The following is a 12,987-nucleotide window of genomic DNA, read 5'->3' on the forward strand; positions in this document are numbered from 1 at the left end:
TGTGGCTCAGTGGTAGAGCATCTGCTTGGCATCCAGAAAGTCCCACGTTCAGACCCTGGCATCTCCAGTTAAAGGGACCCGGCAAGTAAGTGATGTGAAAGAACTTTGCCTGAGACCTTGGAGAGCTGCTGTCAGTCTGAGTAGACAATATTGACTTTGATGGATCAAGGGTCTGGTTCAGTATAAGGTTGTGTGTTCAGTGATGCACCTGCTTCCTTTTGGTGTCTGTAATAATGGGTGTCTAATAATGTAATGGGTGGAAAACTTTCCAATGCTGAACCTATAGTTCTGAGGGCTCTTGCACTGCAGTTCAGTCGTATTAGATGGGCTATATGTGGGGTACAAAGTGAGGACAAGCCCCAGTTTGTGTGCATGGTGTATATGGTTTCTTTGGTTAAGACTATTTAAATTTTGCTTACATTATTTAAATTGTTTAAGTTTGAATCAGAAAGTATTCTAATTCAAGCTTTTCTGGAAAACCTACATCACTGGTCTAGAATGGATTTTAGCACTGTTGCTTGCAAGAACAAGATACAGTGTGATAGAAGGTCTTTGGGGATAGCTAGCGTAGGATGTGTAGTGGTATGTTCAGGGAACTGGAAAAGGATTTCAGAATGCATGGAGGATAGATCCATCAATGACTGTTAGCTATGATGGCTGAAACTTCTAGGTTTATAGGTACATTTTTTAATGCTGTTTGTTCTGTGTGACTGAATAGTAATAGAGGAAACAGTATAAATTAAGGAATAGAATCCTTGTGAGAAGAAAAATAGTTCAATATAATATAGATTTTAATCCTGATTTGTTCGAGCATATGAATTTATGTTAACAGATGCCTGTTTATTCTGTGGCTTTATCTTTGGTGTTTAGGATGGCCTATAAATAAAGCAAATACATGATTGTATTATATGAATAGTGATTCCTACTGCAACATGTCTGTTGTTTCTCATTTAGTTTTTCTAGTTAGATTTAAAATGAAGACCATTCTCAGCAACCAGACTGTTGACATCCCTGACAAAGGTATGTGTATCTATGTGGATGTCTTTGTGTGAAAAATTCTATTATATGTAAGTGTCATGTGTTGTAGTATGGTTAATTTCTCTTTCCCCCCCTTCTTTAGTTGACATTCGTCTGAAGGGCCGGACTGTTATTGTGAAGGGCCCCAGAGGAACCCTGCGACGGGACTTCAACCACATCAATGTAGAACTTTCTCTCTTGGGAAAAAAACGCAAGAAGGTGAGTGGTCTGGCCGTTGAGAAGATCACTGAGTTCTCATTTTGTTTTTGCTGAAATGGAGCACCATGGCTTTGGGCAGGTTTGGGGGTTCTTTGTCATTTTTGCATTTAAACCACAGTTTCCCAAGGTTCTGTCGCTGGAACTATGCCTTTTGAATGGCTGGAATTTAAGAATCAGAGACATCACCACATAACCTGCAGTCCATTCTTCATATCCTCTTCTCCATGGAATGCAACAAACTCACATCTGGAACTTGGCTTGGGGGAAGGAGGGTGTAGGAGAAAGGGGTAGGGGAAGGTGTGAGCACCCACTGCCGTTTTTCTGCTACAAATCACTCCCCCCCCCCACCATTGCAGCTGTTCAACAGAAATCTGGGACCAGATGACCTGAAGGACCACTTTCTCTTGTACACTCCTGATCATGCGTTCCTGTGGATAATGTAACATCTGAATGGAGCATGCATGGATATTGCTAATACGCTACTGACAATAATTCCAGTGATTGTGGCAGTGTGAAAAGTATCAGTACAACTGCTGCTGGCAAACCATTGCCTGTACCTTTATACTTCCAGTTCATACATTATATTATCCCAAGAAATGTCAGGGTGCTGCTTGTGTGGAGAAGGTAATGTGGTGAGCCAAGCCTTATTTGACAATGAATATTTTTACCTCCGAACGTACATGCTGTGTATATTACGTAAAAATGTCTTTTTTACAAGTTGGTGAATAACTTGCCCTTTACCCATTAGAGATCCCTGCAATGCTGATTTGTAGAAATTCAGTGATCTGATGAATCTTGTAATTCTTGGACAATTGAAGGAAAACTTGCTTTATAATTGAACTAGACAATATTTAATATCTATCAATATTTTGATTTCACAGCTGCGTGTTGACAAATGGTGGGGTAACAGAAAGGAGTTAGCCACAGTTCGCACCATTTGCAGTCATGTGCAAAACATGATCAAGGGTGTCACACTGGTAAGTATTAATGTGCAATAGAGCTCAAATAAAATGAATGTTAAACCTATCGGCTTGATGGCTGAATTATCTTGGATCAGCCCTGCTTTCAGTAAGATTATTTTTATTACTTCTTGCTTTCAGGGCTTTCGTTACAAGATGAGGTCTGTATATGCTCACTTCCCCATCAATGTGGTTATACAGGAGAATGGCTCACTTGTGGAAATCCGTAACTTTCTTGGGGAGAAGTATATCCGTCGGGTGCGCATGAGGCCAGGTGAGCTGTTCAGCATGGTGGTATTATTTACTAAGCTTGAAATACAAGGAATTGTACTGAGGCATTTTTCTCAGTTTCAGTCAGTGTTAAATCTAGTTTGAAAGGGCACAACTGTGTTTGCTTTAAATGAGTCCTAGAATTGTCTTTTAAAATGGTGCTTGTTAAATGAAGTATTTCTACAATGTATACTTCATATGCAAAGATCACTTGCAGAGTCTGTGCTTTTATTTTTAAGGGGAGGTGGGATCTCAAAAGTTCAAGGGAATCTAAAATAATTGTAGAAATAGAGAACTCATAAGCACTACTCAGTCAAACAGTTAGGGTATTATCACTCCTGTAAATTTTGGTAAGATTACTATTTTCTAGCATAGGAAAGTCTCGAAACTATGCTCTGTCTTAGACGCCAGTAAGTCTCTAAGGAGAGCAAACTCTCCTTAGGAGAAATGAGAGAGGAGAATATCCTTTTTCATATCACTGTTATGGGAAATGGAATGTTCCAGCTGCAGCTTAAAATTAGGGGTTTATGGTAAAATGTGAGCTACTTAGGATTCTGTAGATTGTGTTCAGAAGGCTAAAAGAAGCTGGATCATTGTAGTAGGTTTTCTTGGAAGACTTTAAAAGGGGAGTAACATGTTCATGGAGGAGAGGGGTATTCATGGAGGAGAGGGGTATTCATGGCTACTAGTAAAAATGGCTACAAGTCATGATGCATACCTATTCTTTCCAGGATCAGAGGAGCATGCCTATTATATTAGGTGCTTTGTAACACAGACAAGATAATGCTGCTACAGTTGTCTTGTTTGTGGGCTTCCTTAGAGGCACCTGGTTGGCCACTGTGTGAACAGACTGCTGGACCTGATGGACCTTGGTCTGATCCAGCATGGCCTTCCTTATGTCTTGCAACTCTTGTCGGACAGCTGACTGCCGTGTTCTTCCTGAGCTATAGCTCTTGAACTGTCTGCGTTGGAGAAGGGTTCTCTAGATAACATTAGTGGAAAGGTCCCGAGGCCACTGGCCCCTCCTATACTGTCTATCAAAAAATTAGATCAACCCTATTGAGGGCCTCCCAAAATTATAGCAAAATCATGGTTAGGATATCCTCACCAGCATTATTGTATAACAGATCTGCATTGAAACTCTGGGGTAGATGAGTGACTTTGTGCTGTGCCCTGAATCATCTTCAGTCCTTACTGATTTGCCTGCTGGGCTGCTTTCAGCTTCAGAGTCATCAGATTCTTAATGCTTAGGGCACACTGGACCAACAGGGGTCTCCTCGTACTAACAGGCCTGTCGCTTTTTTCATAGGTGTCAATTGTGCGGTATCTCAAGCCCAGAAGGATGAGCTGATTCTTGAAGGAAATGACATTGAATTGGTATCTAACTCTGGTATGTCAATTAAGTATGGTATGTCAGTTAAGCTTGCTTGGGGTAAAGGGTAGACTGCTGGGGAAGGCAATGGCAAACCACCCTGTAAACATAGTCTGCCAAGTAAACGTCAGGATATGATATCATCCTATAGGTCAGTAATGACAGAATGGTGACTGGCCCAAGGCCACCCAGCAGGCTAGCTATATATGGATGCTGGCAGTGGGATTCATCTTTCTAGCAAAGTTGATCAAAGTTTGATTTTTCAGCTGCAAGTATCTGTCTGGCTCTTATTAAATTGTTTTTATAAGTTAAATGAGGGAGAATATTATTGTTCTATTAGTTTAAACTCCACTAACCAATCTCGATTCCTTTATAGCTGCCTTGATCCAGCAGGCTACTACAGTCAAAAACAAAGATATCAGAAAATTCTTGGATGGTATCTACGTGTCTGAAAAGGGAACAGTACAACAGGCAGATGAATAAACTCTTCAGTAGGTTGGTGCTCTTTTCACATACCTATTGTATTGTGTGAAGGGCTTGGTTTTACTTTATATTGTATATGTGAGACCTGTTCTTCTCGGGAAGACTTTTTGGTAATAAAAATAACAAGAATGAAACTGATTGTTTCATACAATGTGTGTGTGTGTGTAATAACAATCTGTGACCAAGGAAGCCACAGTTTCCCTCATTTATTTATTTACATTATTTTTAATCCACCTTTCTCACTGTGATTCAGGGCCCTTTGTTTTGGTTACATTGGGGTATGTTTTGAACGATGAGGAATAAACTTACTGACCGAAATGACATTGAAGCATTACATGTTATTACTGAATTAGACTGTAAGACTAGCTTAGAGTGAATGAAGCAGAGAATGCTTTCTGTTCTTGAATCAGAAATATTTTCACAGAAGACTCAATCTTCACATCATGTGTGAATAGTGGCCATTTACCAAGTGATAGTTCTGCTACAGCCAGTATCTTTGTGTCTGGCCAAGTATATATCCAAGTGATGACATATACACGGTTGTAAGTTAGTGTTACAGCCTGCTGATGGTTCTTCCGCTTGAGGAAGCCCACCTGGCATCTACTAGAGCAGGGGTCTATGACCAGTGGTGTTCTAGAGCCAAATGTAGCTCAATACAGAACCAAAGATGGCTCTGATAAAGAAAAAAAGTGAAATCTTAACTGTCTTTAGATAATGGGAGGCGGGATTCTAGAATAACCAGTATGTGGAGGGAATGGCAGGCAAAATATTTACAGGAATAAAGGGATTCTTAGAGATGCTTTATAGAAAGCGAAATGATAGAGGGGAACAGTTGCCAGCAGGGCACCAAAGCAATCATGCAGGGTGTATATGACTTATTGTGAGGCCTTGTATGTGCCACTTCCTAATAAAGAACTCACAACATCCAGTGTGTGGGGTGCAGAAACTTTATAATTTATTAACCAACATGTCAGTTTTCATTGTATAATTTCATTTACACAAATAGCTGTATGCAGTTTTCACTTATGCAAATGAACAAATGCCTCTGTTGATAACTTGCTCTGGGTTTTGATTTAGTTTGCCCGTTTAGTTATAATTATAAAACATTGCTTATCTTCCCGTACTAGAGCATCTGGTTTTTCTGTTGTAGCTCCTAGTCCATGGAACAGGTTCCCTGAAAAGGGGCACTGCACAGTTTCTAGAAATTTTTAAGACCATGTTGGCGAACCTATGGCACGCGTGCCACTTCCGGCACGCGTAGCCCTCTCTGCCGGCACGCGCGGTTCCTCCAAGCTGCTGGCCTTTCTGGCTCTGCCCCGGATGGGGGAGGCTGTAGCCAGGGGGAACCTCCGACATCATTGGCGGTGGCCCCCGAACTCTCCCACAGAAGCCGCTGCCATTGCCGCCGCTGGAGCGTGCGCGGCCGGCCAGGCGGGTGGGAGAGCGGGGAACATGGCCTGCGGCTTCTCCGGCGCCCTCTGGGCCTGTGCGGACGGAGTGGCATGGCTGGCCAGTGGGAGCAAAGGAGGTGCCCTCTGCCCCACCCTGCTCGCCTCTCACAAGCCTGCCGCCGCCGCGCCCCACAGCCGCATCCCCCCCTCGGCGCAGGCAGGCCAGGTGGGTGGGAGATCCCCTCTGGGCGGGGGGCTTAGGGGCCTGGGCAAGCCAGGCAGGCAGAGAGGGGCGCTGAGCTAGGCTGGGCTCCCTCCCTCCTTCCTTCCCTCTGCGCCAGACGGGCCTCCTTTCCGCTGGAGCTCCACTCTGAAAGGGGTGGGTGGAGGTGGTGGCAGCGAGGCCCAGCTGGGCGGGGGATCCTCCTCCTCCTGCTGCTCGCCCCTGGCACGTGGGAGGCGGCGGGACCCAGCCCCGTCCATAGGCAAAGGGCGCAGCGGCAGGGCTGGTGGCTGGTGAGCCGCAGGGCGGGAAGTCAGGCGGAGTCTCTGGGGCGCCTCCCTCCCCCCCTCGCTGGCAGCGGGGCAGGATTTTTTCTTTTTTCTTTTTCCCTTCTTGTCCCCCTTCCCTTCTTCCCCCTTCGCAGCTGGTGCCTGATTGTGGAAGGCTTCTGGGCCCTTGTCCATTCCCCCCTTCTCTCCTTGCATGCCTTCCTGCGCGCCGCCCAGCTGGCTGGTGGGCCTGAGCCACACCGCCGCATTGTTGGCCTTCCTTGGGCTGCTCTGCCTCTCCTGCCCCCTCACCCTTCCTCTCCCAGCTCCTTCTCCCTCACCCAGGACCTGCCCCAGCCCTCCATGGGTGTGTAGGAGCGGGGCAGGACCCCGAGCCTCCGCGAGAAGGGAAGGGTCTCCCAGCGCCCCGTGCGCTGCGGGCTGTTCTGTGTGCGCGCCCCCCACTTCTCTGCTGGGGGAGGAGGCGGGGGCTGTGTGTGTGTGTGTGTGAGAGAGAGAGAGAGAGAGAGAGAGAAAAGGAAGGCTTTTCTGTCTCTGGCCATTCAAGCATGGGAGGATTTGCCACTCTGTAGATGCACATTTTCCCCATCCAAATTCTCAAAACTCATCTGTAAGTCCCCATGCAGAGTTTTGAGAATCCGGATGGGGAAAATGTGCATCAGGAGAGTGGCAAATCCAAGGCAAAACCTCCCATGCATAAATGGCCTCTTTCTTTCTGTCTCCCTCTGTCCTTTTCTTTCCCTACTTTTCTTTCTCTCCCACGCTCCATTTCTTTCTCCCTTTCTCTCTCTTTTTCTTTCTTTCTTTCTCCCCTTCCTCCCTCCCTTCTTTCCTTCCTTCCTTCCTTCCTTCCTTCCTTCCTTCTTTCTTTCCCTCCAGTAGCTTCTCCGGCACCCTCTGGGTCTGTGCGGGCAGAGGGGTGTGCAGTCCTATTCCACCTTTGAAGTGCCCACAAGCCATCCTCCAAACACCTTTTCATTTGTCTTGCTATGTAGAGAGAAAACACTAAGGAACTAGTTGCCAATCTCCAGGTATTAGCTGGAGATCTCCTGCTATTACAAGTGATCTCCAACCAATAGAGATCAGTTCCCCTGGAAAAAATTGCCACTTTTGCAATTGGACTCTATGGCACTGAAGTCCTTCCCCAAACCCCACCCTCCTCAGGCGCCACCCCAAAAACCTCCCACTCATGGCGAAGAGGAACTTGGCAACCCTAGCCTCTCCCTCTGGGCCCCCTCTGGGGGTGGTATTCAGGTTAAATTGTCGCATTGGCACTCGGTGATAAATAAGTGGGTTTTCGGTTGCAGTTTGGGCACTCAGTCTCTAAAAGGTTCGCCATCACTGTTTTAAGAGGTGTTGCAAGGCTGTTTTATCCACTATGACTTTTCATGGGATGGTTAATTGGGGTAAAGCAGGATATAAATATTTTAATAAGCCACCGCTTGGTAAATTGTTATCTATATTCTCAAAGCAACCCAGTCTTACATCAGCTTAAAGACTCATTTTTCTGACTGCTGCAGGCTTGTACTACTCCTCTGGAATTTGTATTCACTCAGCTTGAAAATTAAGCACACATTTTTATATGAGAAGGAAGCATAACTTGATCCAGCAGCTCTCTGGCCAGGCATTTCCCATAGCCCCTTCCAAACCTGCTGTTAGATGCTGTCCTTTCCCAGGTTCCTAACAAGAGACCTCTTTAAATTCCAAGGCTAAAATTTTCTGCCAGACTGATGGAGTTGTCAGTTTTCTGATTTATAAATATCAAGCAAGGAAATGTTCCAGCTGCTGCTTTTTGGAGTTAAATGGTGGTAAAAATGCTTCTGTAGTCTGGCGTCTGAGTTGATCTGGCTGGTAGGTTCTCCAAATAATATTTACCTGTCATGCGCCCAACTGATCTTATTGTTCTCCCTGGTCCTTGGGGCCATCTAATGTTTATTGCTAGTATTTGATCAATGTACCTGATGCTATACAGGGTAACATGGACAAAAAGAAGGTCCCTGCCGTACTGTCTAGCTACAATTTGTAGCAGCAGTTTCCTGGATGCATGAGACAACACTGTGCGACGTCTCCACTGTTGCTATAAAAATGCCCTCTTTCTGGAGTGGAAAGGGGAAACTGAGAATTCAGGCCACCTGAATCTGGAAGTCTGATTTCCAGCTCTAGACAAAAGTCTAGTAGCTCAATCTTTTGGCAGAAGCACAATAGATTATGGGATTTAATCAGCTCACATACAAGTGTGTGCAGGATTGTGCCCCCCTGGTTGTATTTTTGTCTACTTTGGGGCGGGCTCTTTCCCAGGCCTTTCTTCGTTCCCACAATTGTTCAGATGCTCCGTTAGTATCAGCTGCTCTGTGGTTGAAGTGCAGTTTTTGAAATTGTTTGGACACCTGAAATGTTTATAGCAAGGCAGACTCTTGGGTGTTAAATGCTGCAAGGTTGTATTGCCAGTATTAAGACATTCGCACCTCGCCTTTTCTGCCAAACAGGGACCCCTTAGTGTTATGCTGTTCATTCTCATTTGGTGATTTGAAACTGTCTGTAGTTGAAGTCAGTAGTGCAAATTGGGATCTAGCCTCAGAATGTGTTCTTCTAATTCCTCTCTCCAGATCTGTTTTCCTCCTTCCTTCCATGTGTTCAATGTTGCTGATGAAAGCCATGGCTCTTCCGTAAATTAAAGTGAAATCACTGTTTGAAATAGATTTGCAGAATATGGTTACAAGGGGACCTGGTTTTGTGTTAACTATGTTCTTCATTACTGCATGTGTAACATAAAAATACAGGAAGAATTCCTCTAGGGAGCAGGAAAGGAAAACGCTGTGTTCCAAAGGCAGCAGCCAATTTATAAACTGTGGCTTGCAGGGAGCCACTGTTACCTCTTCACTGAGCCAGTATGAATAGTCAGGATTGTGGCTAGTCACACAAAAAGCACATATTTGATTGGCTTTTGGATTGTATGTTTTCTAGCTTTCGCCTGTATAGTCTTTCTTCAAAGCATTGTATTATGCTTCTGATAGTCAGACTGAAGAATTAATTTAGTGAGTCAAAATCTCATGTCTGTACTTGCATGCATCTTGAGTTCACGCTAGTGAAACTTACTATATTATTTAGATACATGTCCTTTGTTTAAATGCTTAATATTTTTTATTTTTTAAATAATCTAATCTTTTTATTATTTTAGATTCTGAAATGACCACCCAGGACTGAACACCTACAAACCAGATTCAGAGTCTGCTGTATAAGATGAACAATAAAATATCTTTAATAAGCTGTGTTTGCGATTTAATACTAATAAGTAGTACTTTAAAATGTTAAAGTTTTAACGTGTGGTGTAGTGGTTAAGAGTGGCAGACTCTAATCTAGAGAACCGGGTTGCTTTCCCCACTCCTCCATATGCAGCCTGCTGGGTGACCTTGCTCCAGTCACAGTTCTCTCAACCTCACCTACCTCACAAGGTGTCTGTTGTGGGGAAGGGAAGGTGATTTAAGCCACTTTGAGACTCCTTAAAGGTAGAGAAAAGCGGGGTATAAAAACCCACTTTTCTTAAATAGCTGATGCTACCGCTTCTGGAGAGGTAACCTCATAAAACAGGATGTAATTAACATTTTACTAGCAAATTTTTAAACGTGCTTCCAAGAATTTTTTTTCTTAAACATTATTTTGGAGGATCTGTAAACAACTTTGTGGTACAGTAATATAGCTGATACCAGTTTGCAGTCTGTTTGAAAAGTGGATACTGGCCTGGAATAGTACAATGCTGAATTGGATTGATTGCACTGTTAGATGTACAATTGAATCCATTCTTAAAAGTGGCCAAGAGCAGTGAACAGTTGATAACTGTAGAACATTTTGGCCTGAAGAACCAGCAGGTGAACTTTCCGTTGCACATTACCTGCTCTGAAATGCTGTGGCTACTTCTAAGTCCCTGAAGTCAACAGTAACAAGGAGTTTGTACCAAACAAAAAGGCATGCATTCCTCTAGTGTACCTGGATCCAGTTCAGCTGGAAAAAAATTTCCTGAGGAATGTGTTGAATGTCCTTTGTACTTTTTGTGAGCTGCTTTGGGAACCAATTGTGGCTGGAAAATAGGATCAAAAGGAGAAGCTTGGTGGGTCTTGAAGGTAATTAAAACTGAGCCACGGCCTCTCCCCAACAACTGAACCAACATTTAGTATTCTGTTGTAGCTGCCCTACAAACAGCTAAGCTGGCTTTATGTAGCAGTGAACAAGTTTGTATATTGTGTCTGAGATTCAAGGGGTAATGCAATGCAAAGAAACAGCTGTGAGGCAATGAAAGAGCTACTACAAGTCCTCTGCAACATGCTGATTGGCCTCTACTTCTGCTGTATCTATTTCTGACTTCTCTCAGTAGCCATAAGGGTGTAGGTGTACAATTCACAGTAAGCTAGGATTTTCATCAGATAATTGTAATTACAACTATAATCCTATGAATCTAAGTCCTAAGGCAACAAAAACAAGCCTTGACTTAGCATGCTCTCCATTCCCTTTGATGTGGAGCAGAACGGGGGGGGGGGGTTGGAAGCTTTGAGGATCATTTGCTTGATGTTCAGATGCATTAATAACTGCAGCAACAAAAACAAGACGCTTGTTCCATTTAAGCCACTGGCTTGTTTTCTTTCTAGTACCAGTATTTTCTATAGGTTTGGAGTAGCTTTACAGCTATGTATGGTTTTGGGGAGAAGGTTATACCATTTGGTAGCTGGCATGGCTATGTCAGTGAAGCAGCTACAATGGGAAAAACTTAACGTACTGTGTTCTTCCCAGTTCAAGCTATTTACAGGTTTGTTTCTTGCTTGGGTGCAAAATAGCACACAATGCCTCAGCCTCTTTCCCCCTAGCTTAGACTTAATTTGACTGCATTTTATTACAGTGTGGTTAAATCTGAAAGCAGTGGTGGGCAACAAAATGTCAGTGGGTTTCAGTGGTGGCTGCTGAACATGCTTGGTTGTCAGCACACGGAGGCATTTAATCTCAAATCTGATCTGCTCTTTGAACATCATGGCAAATGTGAGTCTGATGCCAAAGCGGAAAGCGTTCAGTTGTGCATTTTGCATGAAGGAGGTGGAAGGAAATGCAGCAGCTGAGCAGCAAGTTGGAGTTCTTGGCCATGTCAAAGGCTTTTGATTTCAGAATGCACCCTGTTTCTGCTATCTCTGCCTGTTGGTTCACCTTCATATTAGATTGCTAAGTAAACAGGTGTGCAATACAGTTTTGTGCTTCAAGGAATAAAACGCGACTAAGAGAAAAAGCAAAATTTTAGTCCTGGAGGAATTGCCAAAAGTGTAATAGGTCAAGACTTACAAAGCCGAGGGACGAGGTAGGAAGCACACTAAAATGCATCTGAAGAGGCATGTTTTTAATACCAATGAAAACATTTCTGCTACTTGTGGAAAATATGACTTTTAATGGGTAGAATGCATACTAAAGGGGGAAACAGTTTCAAGTAAGGACTGCCCACACACTGAATATTGAATGTAGATAATACCTTGGTTCTGATATAACAAAAAAATTGTTTATTTTACTGAAGTTAGTTTATGAACCCAAGATACCACTTGGATTCAATTCTGGTTTGTTTTGACAAATCTGCTTCTCTGTTCCAGTACTAAGTATGATTTGAGAAGTTCAAACAATTCATAATTAAACTGGTTTTACAGTAATGCATGAGCCAAGCCACTGGGTCACATGTTTTGCATGCCTCAAATTAACTATCAGTGTTCATCTGTCACAAAATACAACATCTGCCTTTTTTTAAAAAAATGCCAATTATAAGCATTTTTGTGATGGGCCTTACAGCTATATATATTTGGTTCTGGATCACTTGAAGTGTGCCTCAGCCTTTTAAAGAAAGGCCATCCAAACACTGTTGACTAGGGTGGCCACTGGCTGGAGGTTTTTGGGGCGGAGCCTGAGGGCAGGGTGGGACTTCAATCCCATAGAGTCCAATTGCCAAAGCGGCCATTTCCTCCAGGTGAACTGATCTCTATCAGCTGGAGATCAGTTGTAATAGTAGGAGATTTCCAGCTACTACGTGGAGGTTGGCAACCCTACTGTTGACTGTGGTAATCTTCAATGCTTGTGTTACCTAAAGTGATAAAAGATTCTAACCGCACAAACAGGTTCATATTTTACAATCTGATCAAAACAACAGAGCTCACTTTCCCCCAAATATGTTTTCCTTCTCCACCAAAAAATGCTTCTTTTTCCCTGTATGCGGGCATGTTAAAAATGGTTTCCATAATCTTAGCCAGGGCCATATATTCTTCATTATTCCAGCATTTCGTTCACTGTGGTGAGGGATAAAATTCTTAGCTGGTCATAAATAGTGCGGTTGCCTATATGAAATTGCCAAATTTTCTATGGACAAATTAGCAGCTGAGGATTTGTGTATGTGAGATACTCAGACTTTTGCCAATTATATACAGACCTTTGGCATGTTTGAAACATTCAAACTGGATTTTAATGTTAAAGATGGGGGGGCTGTCTAAATGTTACCCCTCAAAAAACACAACAAGCACAGCTTTTTATCTCAATACAATACATATGAATTTCTATCAAAGTGCACAAATTCTTCACAGTTTAATGTCTTTTTCAAGTCAAAACTAGTTAAGCAATTATACGAGGCTGCATGAGGACACTTCTTAAGTTATAATTTAAAAATAAATTAACTCTTCTGAAACTCAATGCTTTTTTCTTCAGCATACACCTGTCTTAAGGCTCACTCACATCTTGAGATTCCCTGACATGA

The 12,987-nt window shown here is 43.3% G+C and overlaps 1 protein-coding gene across 2 annotated transcripts; it reads left to right on the forward strand.

Moving 5' to 3' along the window:
• The first annotated feature begins 929 nt into the window (after positions 1-929).
• RPL9 (ribosomal protein L9) lies at positions 930-9,513 on the forward strand. 2 transcript variants are annotated; one of them, XM_056855319.1, is made up of 7 exons: positions 930-1,020; positions 1,121-1,236; positions 2,118-2,213; positions 2,337-2,469; positions 3,775-3,855; positions 4,214-4,328; positions 9,403-9,513. In XM_056855319.1, the coding sequence occupies exons 1-6, from the start codon at positions 933-935 to the stop codon at positions 4,318-4,320; spliced, it is 621 nt and encodes a 206-aa protein (XP_056711297.1). In that variant the 5' UTR covers positions 930-932; the 3' UTR covers positions 4,321-4,328; positions 9,403-9,513. The 2 variants fall into 2 exon arrangements, with proteins under 2 accessions (XP_056711297.1, XP_056711296.1); XM_056855318.1 differs by having other exon boundaries at positions 4,214-4,332; positions 9,403-9,500.
• The last annotated feature ends 3,474 nt before the right edge of the window (positions 9,514-12,987 follow it).

Source organism: Euleptes europaea, chromosome 9, assembly GCF_029931775.1.
Source record: "Euleptes europaea isolate rEulEur1 chromosome 9, rEulEur1.hap1, whole genome shotgun sequence".
Taxonomy (NCBI): domain Eukaryota; kingdom Metazoa; phylum Chordata; class Lepidosauria; order Squamata; family Sphaerodactylidae; genus Euleptes; species Euleptes europaea.

Excerpts from the sequence above, each read along its gene's own strand:
- RPL9 (XM_056855319.1), top strand. The coding sequence starts at position 933 with ATGTCTGTTGTTTCTCATTTAGTTTTTCTAGTTAGATTTAAAATGAAG. Across the intron at positions 1,021-1,120 it reads TGTTGACATCCCTGACAAAG|TTGACATTCGTCTGAAGGGC; the intron begins GTATGTGTATCT and ends CCCCTTCTTTAG. Across the intron at positions 2,214-2,336 it reads TGATCAAGGGTGTCACACTG|GGCTTTCGTTACAAGATGAG; the intron begins GTAAGTATTAAT and ends TCTTGCTTTCAG.